The 26534-nt window shown below is 45.3% G+C and overlaps 1 protein-coding gene across 1 annotated transcript in view; it reads left to right on the plus strand.

Moving 5' to 3' along the window:
* Positions 1–25868, plus strand: part of AACS (acetoacetyl-CoA synthetase) — a 39126-nt gene extending 13258 nt beyond the window's left edge. The window contains exons 6-18 of the mRNA XM_083373325.1: positions 650–764; positions 1998–2079; positions 3391–3538; positions 4445–4525; positions 7000–7124; positions 8034–8098; positions 9410–9532; positions 11645–11758; positions 13776–13901; positions 14465–14534; positions 16448–16506; positions 20425–20627; positions 23552–25868. Coding sequence (XP_083229451.1) covers positions 650–764; positions 1998–2079; positions 3391–3538; positions 4445–4525; positions 7000–7124; positions 8034–8098; positions 9410–9532; positions 11645–11758; positions 13776–13901; positions 14465–14534; positions 16448–16506; positions 20425–20627; positions 23552–23689 — 1449 coding nt within the window. The 3' untranslated portion in view covers positions 23690–25868. The remainder of the gene's footprint in view (positions 1–649; positions 765–1997; positions 2080–3390; positions 3539–4444; positions 4526–6999; positions 7125–8033; positions 8099–9409; positions 9533–11644; positions 11759–13775; positions 13902–14464; positions 14535–16447; positions 16507–20424; positions 20628–23551) is intronic.
* Positions 25869–26534: the final 666 nt, after the last annotated feature.

A 26534-nucleotide genomic window follows, 5' to 3' on the forward strand; every position in this document is an offset into this window, starting at 1 on the left:
AAGACCTCCAAGGTCCCTCCCAGCTCTATTCTATTGTAGTAAATTGCCTTTGTCTTGGACCTGAGTCTCAGATCTCTTCTGCACGGAAGGGGTTGGCTAGGGATGTTATGGTCCACCTGAGCTAGGACAACCTGGAGAAAATTGCCAGCAGCACAGAATCATTTGCTGAGACGGCAAATGCTCTAAAAAAAAATCCAATAAACACAGGTAGTCCTTGATTTAACGACCACAGTGGGGGCCCCCAGGTTTTTGTCATGAAGGGAGACATTTGTTTAAGCGAATTTTGCCCATCTTATGAGCTTTCTTGCCACCTTTGTGAAGTGAATCACCGCAGCCGATGACTTGGTAACCCGGTCGTTAAGTGAATCCCGGCTTCCCCGCCGGGTTTGCTGGTCGGAAGTTGATCACATGACCTTGGGACACAGCCGTGGTCATAAGTATGAAGCGGTTGCCAAGACGCTGAGGATTCTACAAAGGTCGTAAGTGTGAACAATGGTCGTCAGTTGCTTTTTTTCCGTGCTGTTGTAACTTCGGTCGCTAAATGAACGGTAGTAAGTTGAGGACCGCCTGTAACTAAAAACCAACCCTTCCATCCATGTTTGTTGAATTCCCTGCTAAGGCCTGCTTCCCTCTAACCATCTGCCCGCAGGGTGTCCTGGATCGGTTCTCCCAAATTCAACCCAAGTTAATCTTCTCTGTCGAAGCCGTCATCTACAATGGGAAACGGCACAATCACCTGGACAAGCTGCACAGGGTGGTCAAAGGTGAGTCAGTCGCTTTTCCATGCTTGAATAGGACTCCTCTCCCTCCTGTCTGAATGCAGCGTGAGGAAGGCGCCCTAAAGAGCTCTGGTGGTGCAGTGGATGGAAGGCAGTCCTGCAGGCTAATTCTGCCCACTGCCGGCAGTTCGATCCTGACCGGCTCAAGGTTGGCTCAGCCTTCCATCCTTCCGAGGTTGGTAAAATGAGGACCCAGATTGTTGGGGGGCAACAGGCTGATTCTGTAAATTGCTTAGAGAGGGCTGTAAAACACTGTGAAGCGGTATATAAGTGTAAGGGCTATTGTTAGTGCGATTCCTTCCTCCCTCCCTTTTTCCCCTTCTTCCTCCCCCTTCCTCCTCCCTCCCTCCTTCCCTCCCCTTCCTTTTCTTCTCTCCCTTTCCTTCCTTCCTTCTTCCTTCCTTCCTTCCTTCCTTCCTTCCTTCCTTCCTTCCTTCCTTCCTTCCTTCCTTCCTTCCTTCCTTCCTTCCTTGTTCCCTCACATCCCTTCCTTATGTCCCTCCCTCCCTTTCTCTCCCCTCCTTCCCTCCCATCTCTTTCCCCTTCCTTCCTTCCTTCCTTCCTTCCTTCCTTCCTTCCTTCCTTCCTTCCTTCCTTCCTTCCTCCCTCCCTCCCTCCCTCCCTCCCTCCCTCCCTCCCTCCCTCCCTCTCCCTCCCTTCTAACCCTGATGATGTTACCTAGTTGGGTAATGAAACGTCTGCAAGAAAGCAAGCTCAGAGAGCATCAAGTGCTCCATAGCCCGTCCTTCCTTCCTTCCTTCCTTCCTTCCTTCCTTCCTTCCTTCCTTCCTTCCTTCCTTCCTTTCTTCCTTCCTTCCTTGTACCCTCACATCCCTTCCTTATGTCCCTCCCTCCCTTTCTCTCCCCTCCTTCCCTCCCATCTCTTTTCCCTCCCTCCCTCCCTCCCTCCCTTCCTTCCTTCCTTCCTTCCTTCCTTCCTTCCTTCCTTCCTTCCTTCCTTCCTTCCTTCCATGGTGCACAGTGACATTACACACTAACTGCCCACTGCCTGCAGTTCGATTCTCACCAGCTCAAGGTTGGCTCAGCCTTCCATCCTTCTGAGGTTGGTAAAAGGAGGACCCAGATTCTTGGGGGGGCCATAGGCTGACTCTGTAAACCGCTTAGAGAGGGCTGTAAAGCACTGTGAAGTGGTATATAAGTCTAAGGGCTATTGCTATTTGATCATCTTTGCATTTCTGGCCCCTTTTTTGCTTTTAGGGCTTCCGGATCTGAAAAAAGTGGTTGTGATCCCCTACGTATCTTCAAGAGAATCCATAGATATTTCCAGAATCCCAAACAGGTATAAAGCTTTGAAGGACATGATGGGAATTGGCTGAGGCACCTTCAGATTAGCAAGACTCTCTTCCTATAACCTTATCACAAAAGTACAGGCAGTCCTTGACTTACCACCGCGATTGGGACCACTGTCTCCATCGGCAGTTGTTAAATGAATCGCCCCCAATTTTAAAACGTTTTTTTTTTACCATGGTCATTAAGTGGATCTGGCTTCCACCATTGACCTTCCCCCTTGTCGGAAGCCAGTGAAGCCAGGGAAGGTCACCAGTGGAGATCACGTGACCCCAGGACACTCACTGCATCTGCCCTAAATACAGGCGCCCAAATTTTGATCCCATGGCCGGAGATGCTGTGATGGTTGTAAGGGTGAGGACCAGTCTGAAAGTCACTTTTCCCAGTGCCGTTGTAATTTTGAACAGTCACTAAATGAAGGGACAGGCAGTCCTCAACATAAAACAGTTCATTTAGCGAGCTTTTGAAGTTAGGACGACACTGGAAAAAAGTGATTAATGACTGTTTTTCACACGTCCATTGTAGCATCTCTGTGGTCACGTTATTTACATTCAGACGCTAGGCAACCGACGCATGACGGTTGCCGTGTTCCGGGAGGGGGGTCACCTCATCCCCTTTTGCGACCTCCTGACAACCAAAGTCAAGGGTGGGGGGAGCCAGATTGACTTCACAACCAGGTTACTAATTTATCAACTGCAGTGATTCACTTCAGAATGATGGCAAGATAAGTCGTAAAATGGGGCAGAGCTCGCTTAACAGATTTCTCACTTAGCAACATACATTTTGAGTTCAATTGTGGTCCTAAGTGAAGGACGTACCTGTATTAACTTGGGTGTCTCTAGTTCCCGAGGTTGATCCTGCTTTGCAGTGCTGATGGTTGCATAGAAAAAATGTCATGGTTCCGATTAATGAGAGAGTTCAAACAACATTCAGGCACTGTTTTATCTAAGAGGTCTATAATAATGAAACGAAGCATCGGCACTCATGGATGGATGCCAGAATCTGAATTCTCCTCCCCTTGACTCCCACATCATACAGAATTTCCCTCCCTTATTTACACGTCATGAATCACATTTACCAATTAATTCAACACACAAAGTTTCACTTCCCTTCTGAAGCGGCTATCGCTTATCTTGTCAAAACATCCGGGTTGCATTTCTCCCGTGTTTTAGTGATTCAAAACCCAACAGTTAAAGCAAAAGGCTGCCTCTTATATTGTCAGTGCAAAAACATGTCAATGCAGCATTGACAAAAAAAAATCTTAATACAGAAATGATTTTTTTTACCTTTTTCCCTTTTTCAGCGTGTTTTTAGAAGATTTTCTCGGAACAGGCCAAGGAGACCAGGCGCCGCAGCTGGAGTTTGAGCAGCTTCCCTTCAGCCACCCGCTTTTTATCATGTACTCTTCAGGCACGACGGGTGCCCCAAAATGCATGGTGCATTCTGCAGGGGTGGGTCTCCCTTTTTAAGTGATTTTGCATCTGGCATGGAATGCACAGATATTAGTCGTATGGGTGAAAACACATGTTAGCATAATACACCCGTGATCAGGACGCGTGGTCACTTTTGTAAGATTTAAGAAATTCAAATAATTGTATGTCAAGTTTAAAATAATATTTTAAAATAGGTTAGTTCGTGAAATGGTGAGTTCTAGTTCTGCCATAGGAATGGAAGCCAACTGGGTGACTTTGGGCCAATCACCGGGAGACGGTGAGTTCTGGTCCTGCCTTAGTCATTAAAGCCAGCTGGGGGACCTTGAACCAATCACCAGGAGAGGGTGAGTTCTAGTTCTACCTTTGGCATGTAAAGCAGCTGGGTGACTTTGGGCCAATCACTGGGAGACAGTGAATTCTAGTCCTACCTCAGCCATGAAAGCCATTTGGGTGGCTTTGGGCTAATCATCAGGAGGCGGTGAGTTCTAGTCCTGCCTCAGCCATAAAAGCCTGCTGGGTGGCATTGGGCCAATCACCAGTTCGTCGTCGTGTGTGGGAAATAGGAGGAAGTTGTATGGGATATGTTCGCCTGCCTCAGGTTATTTCTAAAAATAATGAAGACGGGATACAAATAAATAAAATAAGTGCTTTGCCCTGGATTGAAACCTCAAATGGATCGATTTGATTTCTCTGTACATATTCGTAAGTGAACCATTGTGTGGCTGTTGCAGGATTTGCAGTTTAATGCTCCAGAATCATTGTGAACTCTTTGGCGTGCAAACAAGTTATTTGAGTGCTTGACTCCGTTTTGCTAATTCAGATTTAAATTAAACTAAAATTTCATTTTAGCTTTCTGATGCAATTTAAACTCTCTCCTCTCTTATTTTTTTAATATATATATATATATATATATTATCCCTATAGGGGACTTTGATTCAGCACCTGAAGGAACATATCCTTCACGGGAACATGAGCAGTAATGATGTCATCATCTACTACACCACGGCAAGTGACTTTTTCTTTAATAAAGGAGAATATGTGTAGCTCGGGGTTGGCATGACGGGTCCTCGGTGCTCTCTGAGCCTGGTTGTTTTCTTGCAGATGTTTCATTTCCCAACTAGGTAAAGTCATCAGTGCTAGAAGGAAGTGGAATTGAGGGAGGGAGGGAGGGAGGGAGGAAGGAAGGAAGGAAGGAAGGAAGGAAGGAAGGAAGGAAGGAAGGAAGGAAGGAAGGAAGGACGGACTGTGGTGGTCCTTGGTGCTCTCTGAGCTTGCTGGCTTCTTGCAGATGTTTCCTTACCTAGCTAGGTAACATCATCAGTGCTAGAAGGGATTGAATTTAGGGAGGGAGGGAGGAAAGGAAGGAAGGAAGGAAGGAAGGAAGGAAGGAAGGAAGGAAGGAAGGAAGGAAGGAAGGAAGGAAGGAAGGACTGTGGGGTCCTGGGTACTCTCTGAGTTTGGTTGTTTTCTTGCAGACGTTTCATTACCCAGCTAGGTAACATCATCAGTGCTAGAAGGGAGTGGAATTTATGGAGAGGAGGAGGGAGGGAGGAAGGAAGGAAGGAAGGAAGGAAGGAAGGAAGGAAGGACGGACTGTGGTGGTCCTTGGTGCTCTCTGGGCTTGCTGGCTTCTTTCAGATGTTTCCTTACCTAGCTAGGTAACATCATCAGTGCTAGAAGGGATTGAATTTAGGGAGGGAGGGAGGAAAGGAAGGAAGGAAGGAAGGAAGGAAGGAAGGAAGGAAGGAAGGAAGGAAGGAAGGACTGACTGTGGGGTCCTGGGTACTCTCTGAGCTTGCTTGTTTTCTTGCACACCTTTTATTACCCAGCTAGGTAATGTCATCAGTGCTAGATGGGAGTGGGATTGCAGCAAGAGGAGGAGGGCTGTGGGGTCCTTGATGCTCTCTTGAGTTTGGTGGTTTTCTTCTAGACATTTCATTAGCCAACTAGCTAACATCATCAGTGTTAGTAAGAAGTGCTGTTTGCTGCCGGTTTATATTCTGGGGTCTTGCCTGTCTGGGTGGGTGGGTGGTGGTCTCAGGGATTCTTTGGTTGGGCTGTTTACTAATGGCTTTTTGGCAGTTTCCTGATTGTGGGATATAATTGCTTGCTTCATTGCTTGTCTGAAGGTGACCTTGGAGTTAATCTATGCTGATCTGGGTGCTTATGGCTGGTGGAGAGGTGCTGGGTTTTTTTTTGTTCCTTTTTGGCCTGGCTGACTGTCTCTTTTGCATCGTCTATCAATGTTGTTATGTTGACTTTTTCTTTCCATAAAAGCAAAGGTTAAATGGTTGAAAGTCTTCGAACATCCTTTTGAGGCGCCCGGATGTGCTGCCTTTGCGTGTTCCCCCTCTTCGAGAAAAGCTGCCTCGTCCTCCGAGGAGACCCGATTAGCTTAGCCCAAGATTAAATGCAGATTAAAATCAATTACTGCATATGCTTGCGGATAAGCCCATCTGTGGATAAGCCCGCTCTTGAAAATTTTTGCATGTTTTCATTTTCACAATTGGCTTAACTGCAGGTGGCAGAAGCTTCACGGTATTTTGGTTTAAAATTGCGGACTTTGTTTATCCATGGATGGTCTGAAAAGTGAGTATTATACAGGATGCAGATACCGACAAATCACAGTCGGGACTGGAATGTCTGACACTAAGCAGGGTGTTCATTATGTGAGTTGTGCCTGATTGTATGATCTTTTTTTTTTGCTACAGTCATTAAGTGAGTCACACAGTTGTTAAGGAAATCCTGTTTCTCCTCTTGACTTTGTTGGTAGTCCTCTGGGAATAGAATAGGTAGAGTAGAGTAGAGTACAGTAGAGTAGAGTAAACTCTCAACATAATTTTTGCGATATGGTGACCAAAATTGGCTGCAGTATTCGAGGTGTGGTCTTACTAGGGTTTTATAAGGTAAAGGTAAAGGTTCCCCCGCACATGCGTGCTAGTCGTTTCCGACTCTAGGGGCTGGTGCTCATCTCCGTTTCAAAGCCGAAGATCCAGCGCTTGTCCGAGGACGTCTCCGTGGTCATGTGACTGGCATGACTAGATGCCAAAGGCGCATGGAACGCTGTTACCTTCCCACCATAGTGGTCCCTATTTTTCTACTTGCATTTTTACGTGCTTTCGAACTGCTAGGTTGGCAGAAGCTGGGATGAGTAACAGGCGCTCACTCTGTTACGTGGCACTCGGGATTCGACCCGCCAAACTGCCGACCTTCTGATCGACAAGCTCAGCGTCCTAACCCACTGAGCCACTGCATCCCTATGTAGGGTTTTATAAAGCGGTACTAATACTTCGCGTGATCTTGATTTTATGCCTCTGTTTATACAACCCAGGATTGTATTAGCTTTTTTGGCTGCTGCTGCACTCTGCTGGCTCATGAACAGTGACCATGGGACCCTTGGATGTTGTGAGAGTCATAAATATGTGATGGTTGCCAAATGCATAAGGTGGAAGAAGTCAATTGTCCTCTTTTCTTCCTAGACGGGCTGGATGATGTGGAATTGGCTGGTGTCTGCCCTCGCAGTGGGGGCCTCGGTGGTCCTGTACGACGGCTCCCCCCTGGTTCCTTCTCCCAACGTCTTGTGGGACTTGGTGGATCGAGTAGGGTACGTCAACCATCAGCCCAGATGGGCTAAGCATCTTCAGATGGACCCTGGTGTGTTTTCAGAGGTTTTGGCCTCTCAAGGTTGTTGAGAAAAAGACAGGGGAGACCTCCCAGATAATTAGGAGAAGGTCCCATGCTCAGGGACGCGGTGGCTCAGTGGGTTAGGACGCTGAGCCTGTCGATCAGAAGGTCGGCAGTTTGGCGGGTCGAATCCCGAGTGCCGCGTAACAGAGTGATTACCTGTTACTCGTCCCAGCTTCTGCCAACCTAGCAGTTCGAAAGCACGTAAAAAATGCAAGTAGAAAAATAGGGACCACTACAGTGGGAAGGTAACAGCGTTCCGTGCGCCTGTGGCGTCTAGTCATGCCGGCCACATGACCACGGAGACGTCCTTGGACAAGCGCTGGCTCTTCGGCTTTGAAACGGAGATGAGCACCGGCCCCTAGTGTTGGAAACGACTAGCACACATGTGCGGGGGAACCTTTACCTTTACCTACCCATGCTCAACTGAATTTGCAGTTTTGAGAAGTAGCTTTGAGAAGCAGAATCAGACTTGCTTTTTGATGGAGGTGAACCTTCCTTGATTTGCTGCAAATTGACCAGGGTTTTTCTACATGATGCTCAAGTGCCCTGCTTTAGATCCACCGCCCAGCCCCCGTGCAAGAAGCTACTTTTTGTCAAGAGGAATTCTCCGTATAGCGTGTAGATGTTGGGGAAAAAGTTAACTGGGAGCTTGGGAGGACCACCTGAAATGGTGGGATACCTTGCTGGGATAAAACCAGGCCATGTTTTTGTGTAATGTTTCCCTCTGCAAATCCTTCACTTGCAGAAGAAATTAATTTCCTGAGATTGCTCGAAAAACTCATGTCTGAGATTATAAACCATAAGGATTGTTCTTCTCTGGCCATAGAATTACCATCCTTGGGACTGGTGCCAAGTGGCTGGCAGTGCTGGAAGAGAAGAATCTGAAGCCACGTAAGTATTAAGTATTATATTGGGGTTTTGCATCACACAAAACTGGTTTGTTCAACCATGGTTTGGCTTAATTCACACATGGTCCATAAGCACCCAGGTAACCACCATGTTAGGGATGCGGTGGCTCAGTGGGTTAGGACGCTGAGCTTGTCGATCAGATGGTCGGCAGTTTGGCGGGTTGAATCCCAAGTGCCGCGTAACAGAGTGAGCGCCTGTTACTCGTCCCAGCTTCTGCCAAGCTAGCAGTTTGAAAGCACATAAAAATGCAAGTAGAAAAATAGGGACCACTATGGTGGGAAGGTAACAGCGTTCCATGCGCCTTTGGCGTCTAGTCATGCCGGCCACATGACCACGGAGACGTCCTCGGACAAGCGCTGGCTCTTCGGTCCCTAGAGTCGGAAACGACTAGCACGTATGTGCGGGGGAACCTTTACCTTTACCTAACCACCATGTTATGGCCAAAGTGACTGAACTGGGTCACTCCTTTCTTGTTTCTCTCATTCCATCCCATAATATTTCCAAAGAGTTGCTACCTTATCACAAGCCAGGATCTTACCTGAATAAGTAGAAAACCAGTCAGCAAAGCTCAAGATTCTGAGACATATACTCGAACATGAGTACGGGCTTTGACGTGGTTTGAAGCTTGAAGTGGGTTGACTGGACTTGAGATGGTGGAATGTCGTGGTGCGGTTCCCACCATCTTGTAAGATATCGATTGAAACACTCGTGGAACTGCTGAAGAAGTGGTGGAACATTTAGAGTAAAGTGGGCACCACCTGAGCTTCTTTTGAAATGTTTTGGGCAAGAAACGTCTCGTGTTCCTTCAGTCTACTGATCTGCGTTTAGAATTTCCCCATGGCTGTTGATTCTACTTCACCTGGTTAAATCTGGAGTCCTCCTTGACTTTTGCTTGGAAGTCCCAGATCAGCCCCAGATCACAAGTGAGAATAGAATAGAATAGAATAGAATAGAATAGAATAGAATAGAATAGAATAGAATAGAGGAATGAAGAATGGAATGGAATAGAATAGAATAGAATAGATTAGAATAGAATAAGAATAGAATAGAATAGAATAGAATAGAATAGAATAGAATAGAATAGAATAGAATAGAATAGAATAGAGCTGGAAGGGACCTTGGAGGTCTTCTAGTCCAGCCCCCTCCCCCCCCGCTCAAGCAGGAGAACCTATACCATCTCAGACAAGTGACTCTCCAGTCTTGTGAAAATGTGCTGCTCTTGAAGCCTCACAACACTGTTGAAATGCAGGGAGGGTGGACCAGGATTTACATCTGTGATGTCTTCTTCTCAAGGTGAAACCCACAACCTTCAGACCCTCCACACCATCTTGTCAACTGGGTCTCCCCTCAAAAGTCAAAGTTACGAGTACGTCTACCAGCACATCAAGAGCAGTGTTCTCCTGGGCTCCATTTCAGGTACCCCAAAAAGCTTTTAACTGAGAGACTTGTGCAAATACAAGTGAGAAGGACAAGGTCATTCTATGCGGGCCATCTAGCCTGCTTTGAATTTACCCAAATTAGCTCAGTGTCATTGTTCCGACAGACACAAAGACAAATAAAGCAGGACTCCGAGGCTTGCTAATTCCTGAAAGAACATGTTTATTCTTTTTTTTAATTGAAAAGTTTTACAAAATGTTTAATAATAACCCCCCCCTCCCCATCAACCCTCCCCCCTTCCCTCCCCCCCCCCCCGGACTTCCCAAAGCAGAATACAGGGTATTACATATAGCAATCTTATGCAAAGATATGCTAAATATCTATTACAACGTTAACAAACCTTCCACCCTTTAACTCCCTTGTAACAAAACTAAAGTAATGATAAATAACACTTCTATAATTGTAAAAATTATTCATATGCTATTTGAAACTTTTTAGTCCCATATTTGTTCTGAATATAATCAATCCATCTTTTCCATTCCAAAATATATTTTTCTTGTGACTGTTCTTTCAAATTTGCTGAAACTTTTGCCATTTCAGCTACGTCCATTACTTTAAGTATCTATTGTTCTATTGTAGGTAAATCATCTTTCTTCCAATGTTGCACCACCAAAAGTCTGGCTGCCGTTATTAAGTGTAACATTAATTTAGTTTCTATAACAGTACAATCCGAAATAATCCCCAGTAAGAATAGCTGCGGAGTAAATCTTATTTTTTTTCTTAAAAACTTTCTGAAAAATCCACCATATTTTTATCCAGAAGGCTTTAACATTTTTACATGTCCACCATATATGATAATGAGTTGCCTCTTCACTACCACATCTCCAACACTTAGGTGGTTGATTTGGATACATACATGCTAAATTTTTAGGATCTAAATGCCATCTATAAAACATCTTGTAAAAATTCTCTCTCAGGTTTTGTGCTTGCGTAAATTTTACATTTCTAACCCAATTTTTCCCCCCCAAGTATCCATCAGAACATGTTTATCCGTACAATGCATCGGTACTTCCAAATTGAAACCACGACTGAAGAGATACATAACAATTCCCCAATGCAAAGTTAGAAAATCCCGCCCCCAAGTCTATGCAAACAACTACGTTTCTCCATACAGCTTGTTGGCGGGCTTTTCTTGGCATGCCCAGCCCGCCGTCCCGGGAGCAGAGGATGACCTTGGTTCTCACCAGAGAAAGCCCGTGAGAAAGTTTGTTTTGGCTAGCCAAACACCCGCAACCCCCTTCCCTCTTTGCTGAGTGTGTCAGCTAAAAATGAGAAAGGAAAATGGCCACAGCCGTTCTCATTCAAAGTTGACACTTGGTTGTGTTCTTTATCAGATGAGACTGATAAGTCTCCCTTTAATTTTGACCCACAAACTTCTGAAGTAGGTCAGGCTGGGAGTGAGTGACGGACTCAAAGATGCCTCTGGAGAGACCAATGCAACATCTGAATGTGGTTAGTTGATGCTTCACTTTGGGGGCAAGCTTAGGTGGCTAGGATAATTCATTAATCCATGGCTCAATTCAGTAGCAGCATGCTACTGGAATTCAAGTTGTTGGAGAGCCTTCCAATGTCGGGTGATAGTGACTGGCCCAAGATCACTTTGTAGGGAACCAGGGTCTCATCCTAGCCAGGACAGCTCATGATCCCACACTGGTTCTTGTCTGAGAGAGAGGAGGTGGCCCAAAGTCACCCAGTGGACTTCCACGATTGAAGATAAACTGAAATCTGGATGTCTCCACACCCCTCTGGCTGTTAATGAGGTTCTTGGTAAACATTGAATCCACCTTGGGTCTAAGTCAGGGGTCTTCAAACTCGGCCCTTTTATGACTCATGGAATTCAACTCCCACAATTCCTCAGCCAGTTTGAAGACCCCTGGTCTAAGTGTTGAGGTTTCTAATCAGCTCAAGGTTCTCCGCTGGACATGTCATTAGACACAAGGTGTAGAAGCTAGCTATGACTCGTGGGCCACCTGGAATCACTTACACAGACTTTTCCACATGCTTCCTCCATGATTTGCTTATTGCACGTAGGAATTTTGACCCTTTTGGGGAGCTGTCCTGGCAACATTTTCTCCGTCTCTCTGATTGTAGGAGGCACCGATATAGTTTCGTGTTTTATGGGTCATAACGTGACCATTCCGGTTTACAAAGGCGAGATCCAGGCGCGGAATCTTGCAATGGCAGTAGAAGCGTGGAATGAGCAAGGTAGGTCTGTTAAAGCCACCTCACCTTCCTGGACATCTCCATGATATTTTGCTTCACGTCAGAACAGAGAAAGTGGAACAAATTGTTAGGAACAACTAAGGATCATTACTCAAATGAGGAATTGATCTGTCTATTTTGCTGAGATGGAATGGAAATAGAATAGAATAGAATAGAATAGAATAGAATAGAATAGAATAGAATAGAATAGAATAGAATAGAATAGAATAGAATAGAATAGAATAGAGCTGGAAGGGACCTTGGAGGTCATCTAGTCCAACCCCCTGCTCAGGCAGGAGAACCTTTACCATCTCAGACAAGTGACTGTCCAGTCTCTTCTTAAAAACCTCCAGTGATGGAGTGCCCACGATTTCTGAAGGACAAAGCTGTTCCAGTGGTTGATTGCCCACACAGTCAGGAAGTTTCTCCTTAATTCCAGGTTGCTTCTCTCCTTGATCAGCTTCCAACCATTATTTCTTGTCCTGCCCTCTGGTGCTTTGGAGAGTAACGTGACCCCCTCTTCCTTGTGGCAGCCCCTCAGATACTGGAATGCTGCTATCATGTCTCCCCTATTTCTTCTTTGCTTTAGACTAGCCAGACCCAAGTCCTGCAGCTGTTCTTTGTATGTTTTAGTCTCCAGGCCTTGGATCATCTTAGTTGCTCTTCTCTGATTTTTTTTTCCAAACTCAGCATCTTTTTAATAGTATGGTGACCAGGGCTTTTTTTCTCATAGAACGCTCAGAACGGAGTTCCGGCACCTTTTTTGGATGGAACCTTGTAGGCTAGTCAAGGCGGGTTGTATGACATGTGTGAGTTCCGGCACCTTTTTCTTTTACAAAAAAAGCACTGACGGTGACCAAAGTTGGCTACAGCATTCCAGGTGTGGCCTGACTAGTGTTTTGTAAAGCGGTACTAATACTTTGTGTGATCTTGATTCTATGCCTCTGTTTATACAACCCAGGATTGTATTAGCTTTTTTGGCTGCTGCTGCACGCTGCTGGCTCATGGTCAAGCGATTGTCCACTAGGACTCCAAGGTCCCTCTCACAGTTGCTGTTTTTTGAGCCAGGTCTCACCCAGTCTGTATTTGGTGATTTTTCCACAGTAGCTGGACCTGTTTGAGGGCCATTAGCACTTCTTGTCTGTTTTCTTGCAGACGTTTTGTGACCCAGACATTTCATCAGTTCTAGAAGGGAGTGGTTGTCCCAAAGGTGTTTTTTTCGGGAGGCAACTGGAGATTCTTGTGTTTTTTTTTCTTGGAAGACGTTTCGCTTCTCCTCCAAGAAGCTTCTTCAGCTCTAACTGGATGGCGGGGAATAAAAGGATTGATACTCCTTGCAGACAGCTGGTTACTTGCATCCTTTTAGAGAGACATTGGGGCCATTTAGAGGTTGACCTGTGTCCTTAGGGTCACCTGAGCAGTACAAAATCAGTTAAGCCAGACATGTCAGACACAAGGCCCGGGGGCCGGATCCGGCCCACGAAGTGGTTTCATGTGACCATCCTGGAAACAGTGAGGGAACGGCCCCCACTGCCTTGGCCCTGGCCCAGAGACCGTCCTTCTGCCAGGGACCCTCAGATCTGTCCCACTCCTGCCCAGGCCCCCATAGGCACCCTTGATGCGAACGATGTAGAGCTGGCCACGCCCACCCAGTAGGCCATGTGCACTCTGGCCACACCCACCCAGTAGGCCACGCCCACCCAGTAGGCCATATGCACTCTAGCCACGCCCACCCAGTAGGCCATACGCACTAGCCATGCCCACCCAGTAGGCCATACGCACTCTAGCCACGCCCACCCAGTAGGCCATACACACTCTAGCCACGCCCACCCAGTAGGCCATACGCACTCTAGCCATGCCCACCCAGTAGGCCACGCCCACCCTGGCCAAACCCAACCAGCCCCCTGAGGGCAACCGCAGTGTTGATGCGGCCCTCAGTGAAATTGAGTTTGACACCCCTGAGTTAAGCAATACTTAAACTGGGGGGCGGGATAACCCTTTTATCTGATTCTTCAATCAGGGGAGCCTGTTTGGGGAGAAAGTGGCGAGCTGGTTTGCACCAAACCTATCCCTTGTCAACCCACACATTTTTGGAACGATGAAAACGGAAGCAAATACCGGAAGGCGTATTTTTCCCGATTTCCAGGTATGTAAGTGAGAGATCCACAGTCTTCAAGCTGAGACTGGGCGTGTGTACGTGTGTGTATTTGCTTTTTGGCCTTCCCAGTGTTACAGTAAACTAATATTTGAACACACCGAGTATTGCTGGGAGGACCAATATTTGCCTAGAGAATTGCCAATCTGATAGGACCGGCATCTGGATCCTTGTCTCTGTTTGACTTTTTGATTTTGTTCCGCTCTGCCAGCAAAAGAGGAGAGGTTTTTTTGGGTGTCATTCCTTTCCCTCTTACACTTTTCCGGCTTCTGAAGCAAGCTGCTGGTTTTGCAGTGCAAAAAAAAAAAGAGAGGCCGGCAGCTCCGGAGGCTGATGGTGTTGCCGGTTGCAAACATCTGGAAGGCAAAGCTGGGTAATTCTCACGGAGGAGAGCAAACCTGTCCACACAACTCTCCTCTTTTGTCTCTTCCGACACACACAACCCGAGCGTGCAATTCTTCAAAAGGCTGCAAGACCGTGACCTGGTGGTGCTTAAAAAATTGTTTTTGTGGAGATTTAGTTGACCACCTTGTGGTTTTTTTTTTCCTGGACAGGTGTTTGGGCCCACGGAGACTACTGCAAAATTAACCCTCAGACGGGTGGGATCATCATGCTGGGCCGCAGGTGAGTTTGTCACTAGAGGTGACCAATTGGAAAGCAGAACAGAATAGAATAACCAGAGTTGGAAGTGACCTTGTAGGTCACTATTATTATTATAAGGTTGATGTTGTTGTTGTTGTTGTTGTTGTTGTTATTATTATTATTATTATTATTATTATTATTATTATTATTATTATTATTATTATTAAGCCTTGGTGAAGCAGTGGGCTAATGCCTCCTTAAGTAACACCAGCTGCCTGCAATTAGTGCAGGTTCGAGTCCCACCAGGCTCAAGGTTGACTCAGCCTTCCATCCTTCCGAGGTCAGTAAAATGAGGACCCAGATTGTTGGGGGCAATAAGCTGACTTTGTAATAATGCTGCTTGGCGGGGGCCGAAAGCCCTAATAAGCAAGCATATACATAGAATGAAGGCTTTTGCTAAGCACATTGGTTTGTGCTTAAATTGTAAGCCGCCCTGAGTCTTCGGAGAAGGGCGGGATATAAATGGGATTAAAATTAAATAATAATAATAATAATAATAATAATAATAATAATAATAATAATAATAATAATAATAATAATGTTGGAAGGGACCTTGGGGGTCATCTAGTCCAACCCCCTGCTCAGGCAGGAAACCCTATACCATTTCAGGCAAATGGCTGTCCAGTCTCCTCTTAAAAACTTCCAGTGAAGAAGCTCCCACAACTTCTGAAGTTGTTCTCACTGTCAGGAAATTTCTAGGTTGAATCTCTCCTTGATCAGTTTCCATCCGTTGTTCCTTGTCTGGCCTTCAGGTGCTTTGGAAAATAGGTTGACCCCCTCCTCTCTGTGAGACCCCCCTCAAATATTGGAGCACTGCTATCATGTCTCCCCTGGCCCTTCTCTTGACTGGACTAGCCATGCCCAGTTCCTGTAATTGTTCTTTGTATGTTTTAGCCTCCAGGCCCTTAATCATCTTTGTTGCTCTTCTCTGCACTTTTTCCTAGAGTCTCAACATCTTTTTTACAGTGTGGAGACAAAAATTGGTGGTCTTACTTAGGCTTTATAGAGTGGTATTGATTGAATCCCTCTGTTAATGCAAATTAGGATTGCACTGGCTTTTTTGGCTGCCGCCGTACAATTTTGGCTCATGTTTAATTGATTGTCCACTAAGACAATCTGGATCGATAAACTTCTGTCTGGATCCCAGTCTGGCTGACGGTGGGTTGAAGGAAGGATGAAGGACCAGGGATCAATCATAGAGCGGAGACAGGATTCCTTCTTGGCCCGCAGAAAGTTCCAGGTTCAATTCCTGGCAATTTGGGATTGGAGAAAAAAAAAGTATTAAGTTGCAATTCAGGGTAGTGTGGCCGGAGGAGATTGATTGATCCTTCTCTTTCTTTCATTTGCTTTCCATTTTTGTGGTGAAACTTGAATTTTCCGTCTGAATAGATCTAGAGAAGGCTGTTAAAATCCCTCTGCAAACTAGGAGCTTGCTTCTGACTGAAACCTGTGTAAACCTGAGGTCTGAGGGTGGTGACAGTCCTCAGGTTTAATGACCTTTTGGTCATTAAAGCACCTCAAAAGGGTGCTTTGTGGCCCAGAAAGCACTTCTGACCATCATAAAAATGTCACCTCCCCTGGTCACACGATCACATTTTGGGCACTTGGCGAGTGGCTCACATTTATGACCGGTTGCAGAGTCCCGTGATCCGGTGACTCTGGTTGGTGATATTTTTTTGTTTATTAGAATAATGGATGACCTGAGTTGAGGACTCCCTGTAACAATTTCGGGGGAAGGCGATTAAATCTTTTTCCTAAGGATTGGGGGCTTGTGGTGGGGGCACATTTAACCCAAGGGGCTTCTTGCGAAGTAGGAGGGGTGGCGTCCGTGTTGCCAGTTTGCGAAACCTTGACGATCCTTTAATGATTCTTTTCTGCTCGCCCCTTTTTCCCAGCGACGGCACGCTGAATCCGAGCGGAGTGAGGTTTGGCAGTTCGGAGATCTATAACATTGGTAAGTGGAGTTTGATTTCTGTATCTGCCAGCCCTCTGAGGGTCAGGAGACAGGGTGGTTTATGTATTTATTTGCGTATCGTGTAAGCCGCCTTGCGTCGCCATGTGCGAGTGGGCGGCAATATAAATTTTCCAAATAAAATATAGAAGGAGTAAGGGTGACATGATAGCAGTCTTCCAGTATTTGAGGGGCTGCCACAAAGAAGAGGGGATCAAATTATTCTCCAAAGCACCAGAGGGCAGGACAAGATGCAACGTATGGAAACTGATCAAGGAGAGAAACAACCTGGAATTAGGGAGGGAGGGAGGGAGGGAGGGAGGGAGGGAGGAAGGAAGGAAGGAAGGAAGGAAGGAAGGAAGGAAGGAAGGAAGGAAGGAAGGATAACAGATGGAAACTAATCAAGGAGAGAAGCAAACAAATGAAGGAGGGAGCAAAGCAAGGAAGGGAAGGGAAGGAGGGAGGAAGGAAGGAAGGAAGGACTGACTGTGGTGGTCCTTGGTGCTCTCTGAGCTTGCTGGCTTCTTTCAGATGTTTCCTTACCTAATCAAGGAGAAAAGCAACCTGGAATTAAGGAGAAACTTCCTGACAGTGAGGGAGAGACTAGACAGTCACTTATCTGAGTTGGTATAAGTTCTCCTGCTTTAGCAGAGGGCTGGACTAGAAGACCTCCAAGGTCCCTTCTGGCTCTTTTTCGATCGATTTATTTAAGAAAATTTGTAGGGCTGCCCAACTCACTCTCAGCGATTACAGAAAGGTTACTTTCTAGAAACCAACCACCAAGTCTTGCTTTCTACTTGTCCCCGGTTATATCACACAGAATCAAGACCTGGTTACAAATAGTCCTTGACATGTATTTATTTAGTGACCATTCAGAGTTACAGCGGCATGACTTCTCACTGTTTTTCACAACGATCGTTGCAGCATCCCCGTGGTCACGTGATCCATACTGAGGTGCTTGGCCACGGGCATGTATTTATGACGGTGGCAGTGTCCCGGGTTCATAGGATCCCCTTTGGCGACCTTCTGGCAAGCCAAGTCCCTAGGCGAGCCAGATTCACTTAACAACCGCATTGCTAACTTAACGGGCGGTGATTCGCTTAACAACTGCGGCAAGGGAGGCCGCAAAATGGGGGCAGAGCTTTAAGGTTCATGATTGTCCCTTGCCGCTTGTGTGTGCACTGAGAACTTGCGCACCTTGCGTATGTCCAATCCCACTTGGCCAATAAAGAATTCTCTCTCTTATCTGTCTGGCTTAGCAAGTCGTAAGTCGAGGCCTACCTGCATCGAAGCTTTGGGCTGAGATGAAGCTCTTGGCTGGGTCTCATCCTGAAGGGTGCTGTGGGCATGGACTTAAAACAGGCCTTATGGATGCTGCCACGGCTTTAGCCATGCTGGAGATCTGCAGCTCCGAGTGGCGCCATCGCAACGGCTCCATCCTGCCTTCTTTCACACAGCCCGCTGAACAGCTAGTCTGAGCTTCCCCCAAGTGGTGCTGAGCTGCCCCCCAAGGAAGAGCCAGCCACACAGGGCCACTGTCCTCTGTGCATCGTCCTTTCGTTGCGCATTGCAGCCATAACTCTTGGGCGGGCACAAAGAGGTTGTCAGCAGGCCGGGATGGATCGTGATCAAGTGAATCAAAGTACTGTTTGGTTTGAATTCTCCCCTCTGTGGGAGCAATTTCAAAGGCCTTCCTCCCACCCAACTCTTCTGGATTTTTTCCCCCTCATCTTTTTATTCCCCTGAAGCAGCTTTTTGTCTTCTTCCCCCCCACCCCACCCCACCCCCAAAGACCCTCCTACAAGAGGGCTGGAAGAGAGAAGTAGGTTAAGCTGTGCCACGTTGGTTCTGATTTCCTTGAAAACCCAGTTTGCGTGGATATCTTCATTTGGATCACAAGAGAGACGATATTTTTATTATTATTATTATCATTGATCGTTGCAGTCAGTCAGATGTTCAGACTGGATTTGGCGTTTTTGTCTACCTATCACGTCCTTCCCAAGGACCTGGGATAGGCAGATGTGGATGTTTCAGGGTGTTGCAGTTATCGTCGCAGGATGGAAGCTGTTATTATTATTATTATTATTATTATTATTATTATTATTAATAATAATAATAATAATAATAATAGAATAGAATAGAATAGAATAGAATAGAATAGAATAGAGCTGGAAGGGACCTTGGAGGTCTTCTAGTCCAGCCCCCTGCTCAAACAGGAGGACCTATACCATCTCAGACAAGTGACTGTGTAGCCCAGGCATGTCAAACTGCCAGCCCGCGGACCGGATGCATCACGACCAGATGCCAGCAATGGGAAAAAAGTCGCGATATGTCGTGTGATGTCGCCAGTTTGACACGCCTGGTCTAGCCTCTTCTTAAAAACCTCCAGTGATGGAGCGCCCACGATTTCTGGAGGCAAGCTGTTCCACTGGTTGATTGTCCTCACTGTCAGGAAGTTTCTCCTTAATTCCAGGTTGCTTCTCTCTTTGATCAGTTTCCAACCATTGTTTCTTGTCCTTCCCTCTGCTGCTTTGGTGAACAACCTGCCCCCCTCTGCCTTGTGGCAGCCCCTCAGATACTGGAAGACTACTATCATGTCTCCCCTGTTTCTTCTTTTCATTATTATTATTATTATTATTATTATTGTTATTGTTATTGTTATTGTTATTGTTATTGTTATTGTTATTGTTATTGTTATTTTGACTCAATCCTGTGAACCTACTCCAAATATTTTGCCATTTTTCCAAGGAAGATAATGCTTCTTCCCCCCCCCCTCCATTTTATTTTTTACAATAGACCTTAACGACCACAATCGGAAGTGGAATTTCTACTGTAAGTCATTGCAGTCATGAATAGTGTCAGCGTATGACCAGATTCGATGTTACAACCATTTTACCACTGTCATAAGTCAAGTCATGATCATAGGTGTGAATTCAGCCTAACCAATGATGTGTTTTTTTGCTGGAAATTGGCAAAAAACATTGCAAATCGTGATTATGTGAGAGTAAGGATGTTGCAACTGGTCCTAAAAGCAAGCTGGTTGCCCAGTTCCCCAATTGCAATCATGTCAGAGTTGTAAATTAGAATTTAGGTTGTAACTGATTTTTTTCAGAGGCTGTTATTAATTCAAATTGTTGCTAATGAATGGTTGTAAGTCAAGGACGTTTTGTGAAAATCCTCTTAAGAATCGCTAAATGTCTATGGAGGTTCTCAATCCAGGTCATAGTTTGTTCCAAAGGTGCTTTTTCAGGAGGCAACTGGATTTTCTTGTTTTTCTTTGAAAGCATTTCACTTCTCACCCAAGAAGCTTCTTCAGCTCTAACTGGATATAAATCCTTCCATCCCCCACCATCCAGTCAGAGCTGAAGAAGCTTCTTGGATGAGAAGCGAAACGTCTGCAAAGAAAAATAAGAAAGTCCAGTTGCCTCCTGAAAAAGCACCTTTGGGGTCTCTTAAGAATCCTGTCTTATACAGCTTTGTGGAGAGAGAAGATTTGGCTTAGCATTAAGGTACCTTTCCAATCATTGTTTTAAAATTCTTACCCTATTATGGCCAAGTGTTGGGTTGCTGAGCGTGTCCAATTTCTAGAACTTTGGAAAACAGCAGATTGGAGAAGATAATCCATTAGACACTCCCAAGATGGATGGACTGCCTCAACTTCAGTGTTTAGTGGGCATGCAATTCCCTAAATTCTGGAGAACACCTCGTTGGAGAAGACCATTCATTATGCACCACAAGGTGGACTTCCTCAGCGTCAGTGCACCACAGATAGGCTTCTCCAACATGATGAGGTCTTCAGAACACCAGGTTGAGGATCACCAGGCTAGACCATCCATTCTTGGGGGTCAAAAGTTTTCAGAATTATCTGCTGGGGTTCCCGGGATCCGGATGTTTCAACCCATCACCTCGTTTCTCCTTCAGTGGAAGCATTCGAGGAGGTTTCCGACAGCCTCTGTGTCCCACAGTACAACAAAGACGGTGAGGAAAGAGTGGTCCTCTTCTTGAAGATGGCCACCAACCACGAGTTCAGTCCCCATCTGGTGAAGCGAATCAGGGAAGCGATTCGGGTGGCCCTTTCGGCTCGGCACGTGCCCAGTCTTATTCTGGAAACGGAAGGGATTCCGGTACGTTCTTAATTCCTCCTCTCCTCCCCTTCTGTAAATGAATGAATGAATGAATGAATGAATGAATGAATAAGAAGGAAGGAAGGAAGGAAAAGAGAAAGGAAGGAAGGAAGAAAAAGAAAGAAGGGAGGGAGGGAAGAGGAAGGAAGGAGAGAAGCAAAAGGACTCATGGCCCTGAGTCCTTCGGGAGAAGGGCGGTATATAAATAAAATTATTATTATTATTATTATTATTATTATTATTATTATTATTATTATTATTATTATTATTATTATTATTATTATTATTATTATTATTAAAAGGAAGGAAGGAAAAAGAGAAAGACAGAAAAGAAAGAAAAAGAAAAAGAAAGAAGACCACCTCGGAATAATAATTATTATAATCAACCAGTTATTTTTCTGGTGCCCACACATGCTTAGCCATCTTTTAATATATATATTTTTTTGTAAATTCAGGTTGGAAAGCTATAAATAGTTTACCCGTGTCGCTTAGCAACATACAGATGTGTCTTTCCTGTTCAATAAGGCTCATTTGTTCCTCCTGTAAGGAAAGCATAGCAAATCCCTGATAAATAAAACCAACATTAGCGGTTTTATAAACCTTTGTCAGGGAAGCGCTTGGGTAGTTCTTAGCGAGGCCAGATGGAGGGACTTTTGGGGGGTTTCATTTTAGCCTTTGGATCCATCCGAATGCAGCTGCCTTTTGAGTGAGCTCGGTTCGCCAAATCGAAAGAGGAATAAAATGCACAACATGAACTGCACACCCAGTTTTGTAGCTGAAACTGTGTACAGTTGGACACATTTCCTCCCCCCCATTTCTCCTGGGTTATTTTTTTTTTCCTTCAAGCTTAAGTGGATGGAATGAAACGAACCTTTATTGTCAAAGTACAACTATGTGTACATTGAGATTAGCTGAGCCTCCCTTTGTGCTCCCACCCCCCAACACACAGTGACAACAAACCCTCCATCTTACTACACCATGTGAACCAGCTACACCACACACCGGCCTCCCAAGCCAATTCTGCATAAAATTCACAAAAGTTCACAAAAGTTATTCAAAAGCCTAACAGCCCACGGATAGAAGCTGTTCTTCAGCCTGTTGGTACGGCTGGCTATACTCCTATATCTCCTAACCGATGGCAGAAGAGTAAAGAGATACAGTCCATGGTGTGAGTCATCCCTGAGAATTTTCCTCACTCTTCCAAGGCAGCGAGCCCTGGCGAGGTCATCCAGTGGTGTCAGGGAACAGCCCACAATGTCTTGTGCTGTGCTCACCACCCTCTGTAATGCCTTCGTATCTGCGGCTGTCAGACCAGCATACCAAACCACAATGCAGTATGAGAGGACGCTCTCTATAGTAGACCGGTAAAAGAGGGTCATTAGCCGTTGTTCTACCCTGTTCTTCCGCAAGATCCTAAGAAAGTGAAGCCTCTGTTGGGCCTTTCTGGCCACCTGGGTTGTGTTAACTTTCCAGGTCAGATCTTCACAGAGGTAGACTCCCAGAAATTTCACTCATGAAATGCCATCCTAAGCTGCAGGAAAAATATATTGATGGAAGGAAGGAAGAAAGGGGGGGGAAGGTGATAGAAGGAGAAATGAATGAGCAAAAAAGGAAGGGAAGGAAGGAAAGAAAGAAGAGGTGAGAGAGAATGAAGAAAAAAAAGGAAGGAAATAGGTAGGGAGAGAGAGGAAGGAAGGAACAAAGAATAGAAGGAAGGAAGGAAGAACAGAAGAAGGAAAGGAAAGAAGGAAGGAAGGAAGAAAAATAGAGAAGAGAGGAAGGAAGGAAGAAAGAGACAAAGAAAGATGGACAGAAAGAAGGGGAAAAAAGAAAAGTAAGAAAAAGCAAGCAAGAAAGAGAGAAAGAAAGAAAGACCACTTTGGAATAATAATCAATTTTTATAATCAACCAGAAAGTAGAGAAATGAGAGAGAGAAAGAAAGAAAGGAAGAAGAGAGGGAGGGTGAGAGGAAGGGAGGAGAGAAGTAGAGACAGAAAAGGAGGGAGGGAGGGCAAGAGAAAAGAAAGGGAAAGGAGAGAGAGAGAGAGAAGGGAGGGAGGAAGGCCAACCTAGCAGTTCGAAAGCACGTAAAAATGCAAGTAGAAAAATAGGGACCACTCCGGTGGGAAGGTAACGGTGTTCCGTGCGCCTTTGGTGTCTAGTCATGCCGGCCACATGACCACGGAGATGTCCTCGGACAAGCCCTGGCTCTTCGGCTTTGAAACGGAGATGAGCACCGGCCCCTAGAGTCGGAAACGACTAGCACGCATGTGCGGGGGAACCTTGACCTTTACCTTTATACATATACACATACACATACATATATGTATATATAAGGGACGTGGTGGCTCAGTGGGTTAGGACGCTGAGCATGTTGATCAGAAGGTCGGCAGTTTGGCGGGTCAAATCCCGAGTGCCGCGTAGCAGACTGAGCGCCTGTTACTTGTCCCAGCTTCTGCCAACCTAGTAGTTCGAAAGCACGTAAAAATGCAAGTAGAAAAATAGGGACCACTCCGGTGGGAAGGTAACAGCGTTCCGTGCGCCTTTGGCTTCTAGTCATGCCAGCCACATGACCACGGAGACATCCTCAGACAAGCGCTGGCTCTTCGCCTTTGAAAGGGAGATGAGCACCGGCCCCTAGAGTCGGAAACGACTAGCATGCACGTGCGGGGGAACCTTGACCTTTACCTTTGAAATTCTTAAACCTTGGCTGCCTTGTGTGAACTTCAACTCAGAATTCCCCAGCAAGGATTTGCAGTCCAAAACATCTTTAAAGTCACCAAGCTTGGAAAAACCCTGGTTTAGATCGTTAACTTGGTTTAGCTGCAGGGCGCTTTTACCGACGGCCATTGAGGCCAACCTTGAAAACCATCGTTTCATTATCTCCTTTCTTCTGCTTTCTCCACCTTCTCCTCCTTTCTCAGTACACCATCAGCGGAAAGAAAGTGGAAGTAGCCGTCAAACACATCATAGCCGGCAAGGAAGTGGCTAAGCGGGATATTTTTTCCAACCCAGAGACGCTCAACCTCTACTCTAATATTCCTGAGCTGCAGGATTTTTGAAGGAAGCCTTCTCTTTTCCCATCTCTTGTGAGTGTGAGTGTCTCTCTAACGTGTGTTTGCGTGTGTCAGGTTATATCCGGTGTATGTAATATGTACATGGATGATACCCATCAAAGAAATGGACTTGAGCGACCCTCTTTCCAGGGGGGGGGGGCAGAAGAAAATCTGATTTAGCTGAGCGCTTTGGGAAATAGGAAGGGCTGAATCATTTGTATGGATTTGGGAATGTCGCTTTGGCTTTTCTTGCAGCTCAGAAAAAATGGGAATCCGAACCCTTTGGGCAGAAGCTTCCACAACCTAGGTGCTAAAGAATGGGATCCTGGTTTAAATGTTTATCATTTGAAAAGCAAGGATGAGTCTCAGGGTGACACCAGGATGGATCCTGGCTGGTTGAGAAGGGGAGTTTGAAACGGTGGCCTGAATATTTTTTGGCAGGTGTTTCTCCGTGGGGAGGTGAGAAGGAACCTCTGGAAGAGACATTTGTTGCTTCTCTCACTGTAGACGGCTGCAGGAAGCTTGAAAAGCAATCTTTTGGGTTGAGGTAGATTGGTAGGAAGCTACGGAATTAGCCGCCATCTTGAAAAAAGAAGCTTTTAAATAATGTTTGCTAGTGCAAGGAAACATTTTTTTTTTACTTTTTACTTTAAAAGAGAGAGATGCACTTTTAAAGTTTATTTAAATTGGGTTTTTTTAAAAAAACCCAAACCCTTATGGGAACCAGCAGCAATTTCAGGTCACTGTTCTAAAAAAAAGGACTCGACTTTTGCAAAAAAAGATGCAAAGAGGTGCGTGATCCTGGGCTGGGTGTCCCCTTCATGGGACAGTTGATGGTCGTCTCCGTTACATGGGACTGTGGGCCTCTGGAATTTTTTTTTAATCCAGTGGCACTTGGGTGCAGGGCTTTGGTTTTGGTGAAGCTCAAAGGAAGAAAAAAAAGAGGGTTTCTCAAAACACACACACACACACACACACACACCACGTGTAGAATTAAAAGCAAAACGTAAGTTTTTAAAATTTGCGGAAGCCCATTCCAGGTTGAGCTACATGTTCCTCCCAGCAGTACAGGGCCTACACCAATGTTTCTCAACCATGGCGACATTAAAGTGTCTGGACTCCATTTCCCAGTTGTCCCCAGCCAACCCTGCTGACGGGAATTCTGGGAATTGAAGCACAGGTACCTTAAAGTTCCACAGGTGGACACACACAAAGGCTTAGATCAGGGATAGGCAACCTTGGCTCTTTTGTGACTCGTGGATTTAAACTTCCAGAATTCCTGAGTCATAAAAGAGCCAAGGTTGCCTACCCCTGGCTTAGATATTTACAGTGCAATTGTAGATCTTCCACGGCTGTGATCAGCACCTCGATTTTAGAGTCACATCTTTCAACGGGCAGAAATTTTGAGCCCAGAAGTTTTGATTCTAACTAAGGATGCTTCCAACAGCCAAGGATACTTTTAAACAAGTTTTCTCCATGTGGCCAGGAGTTCCAAAGGTACTGACAAAAGCAACACGTTGCTTGCTTGTGAAGTCCTACGGAACCATACAACAATAGCACTTAAACGCCTGGGAGAAATCCAGAAGAATTCACTTTGAGATCAGGAATGAAAACTCTTATCCATGGTGCAGTGAGATAGTAAATCCATCTTCCACACCTGCTGATACGAGTCTTGAATTCAGCAATTCTTGGATGGGGATGCCCTATCCTTTCTTGCCCAAGTGTGAAAAAACAATTGTGCAAGGTGTTTAAATGTGGGTGTAAACAAAAATATCGGGTGGAGGGAGAATTCTATGAGGTGGGGTCTTCTTTACCTGAACCATTTGATAGGAAGCCTCATGTGGTTTGAGGTACACACACACACACACACACACACACACATTCCTTTATTATTATTATTTTTAAATGAATTTTTTAAAGGCATAAAAGGACTAAAAATGTGGTCAGGACGCTTTATAACTATCTTGGTTTGTAAATAAATGTTTTCTTCCCCCTGATAAATGGTTACAAGCATACGGAAAGATGCTAGTTAATTACACACGAAAGGGAGAAAAATGGGGGAAAAAACTGAATGAATGTGGATAAATTTTCTTTGAAGTTTTTCCTTTTTTAAAGAAAAATCAAGATATTGAGGGTGCTCTGTAATGTTTTACTGGATTGAAACTTAATAAAACACTAAATTCTCGCCTGTTTTGGTTTTTGCGTTGGTACATGAATGCCGCATACAATCCACGTGTCATGGTTCCGACAGATGAAACTCTTCAAAGAACTTCGAGGCATTGTTTACCTCAAAGAATCTTTATTGGAGTAGCAAAGCATCAGCACTAACATAATCGAAGCCAAAAACAGAATTCCCGTCCCCTGGACACAAAGTAACAAAGCACAATTCCCTCCTCCAGTTAACAGTCATAAATCACATTCCCCAATTAGCTTGAAGCCCAGGGTTCCCCTCCAGCTCTCCAGCCTGCCAATTTTTTGTCATCTCTTATTTCTTTTTTTTTATTGAAAAGTTTTTCAATACATTTTATCTTTAACAACCCCTCCCCACCCACCCCCTTCCCAACCCTACCCAACCCTCCCCCCTCCCCTTCCCCCCTCCCTGTCTTCCCAGAGCTAAATACAAGGTATAAAAGTAAAAACAATAATAAACAACCATATGCTAACAACAATGAACTATTAAGTGTCGCACTTTAGCTCTTATAGAGTGACTACAAGCAATACAAATATCACATCAACACTTATTCAAATGCTAAATGAAACTTTTTAGTCCCATATTTATTCTGGATATAATCAATCCATTTTTTCCACTCCGTAATATAACGTTGTTGCGAATGGTCTTTCAAATACGCCG

The sequence above is a fragment of the Vipera ursinii genome (genome assembly GCF_947247035.1).
Source record: "Vipera ursinii genome assembly, chromosome: 14".
Taxonomy (NCBI): Eukaryota; Metazoa; Chordata; class Lepidosauria; order Squamata; family Viperidae; genus Vipera; species Vipera ursinii.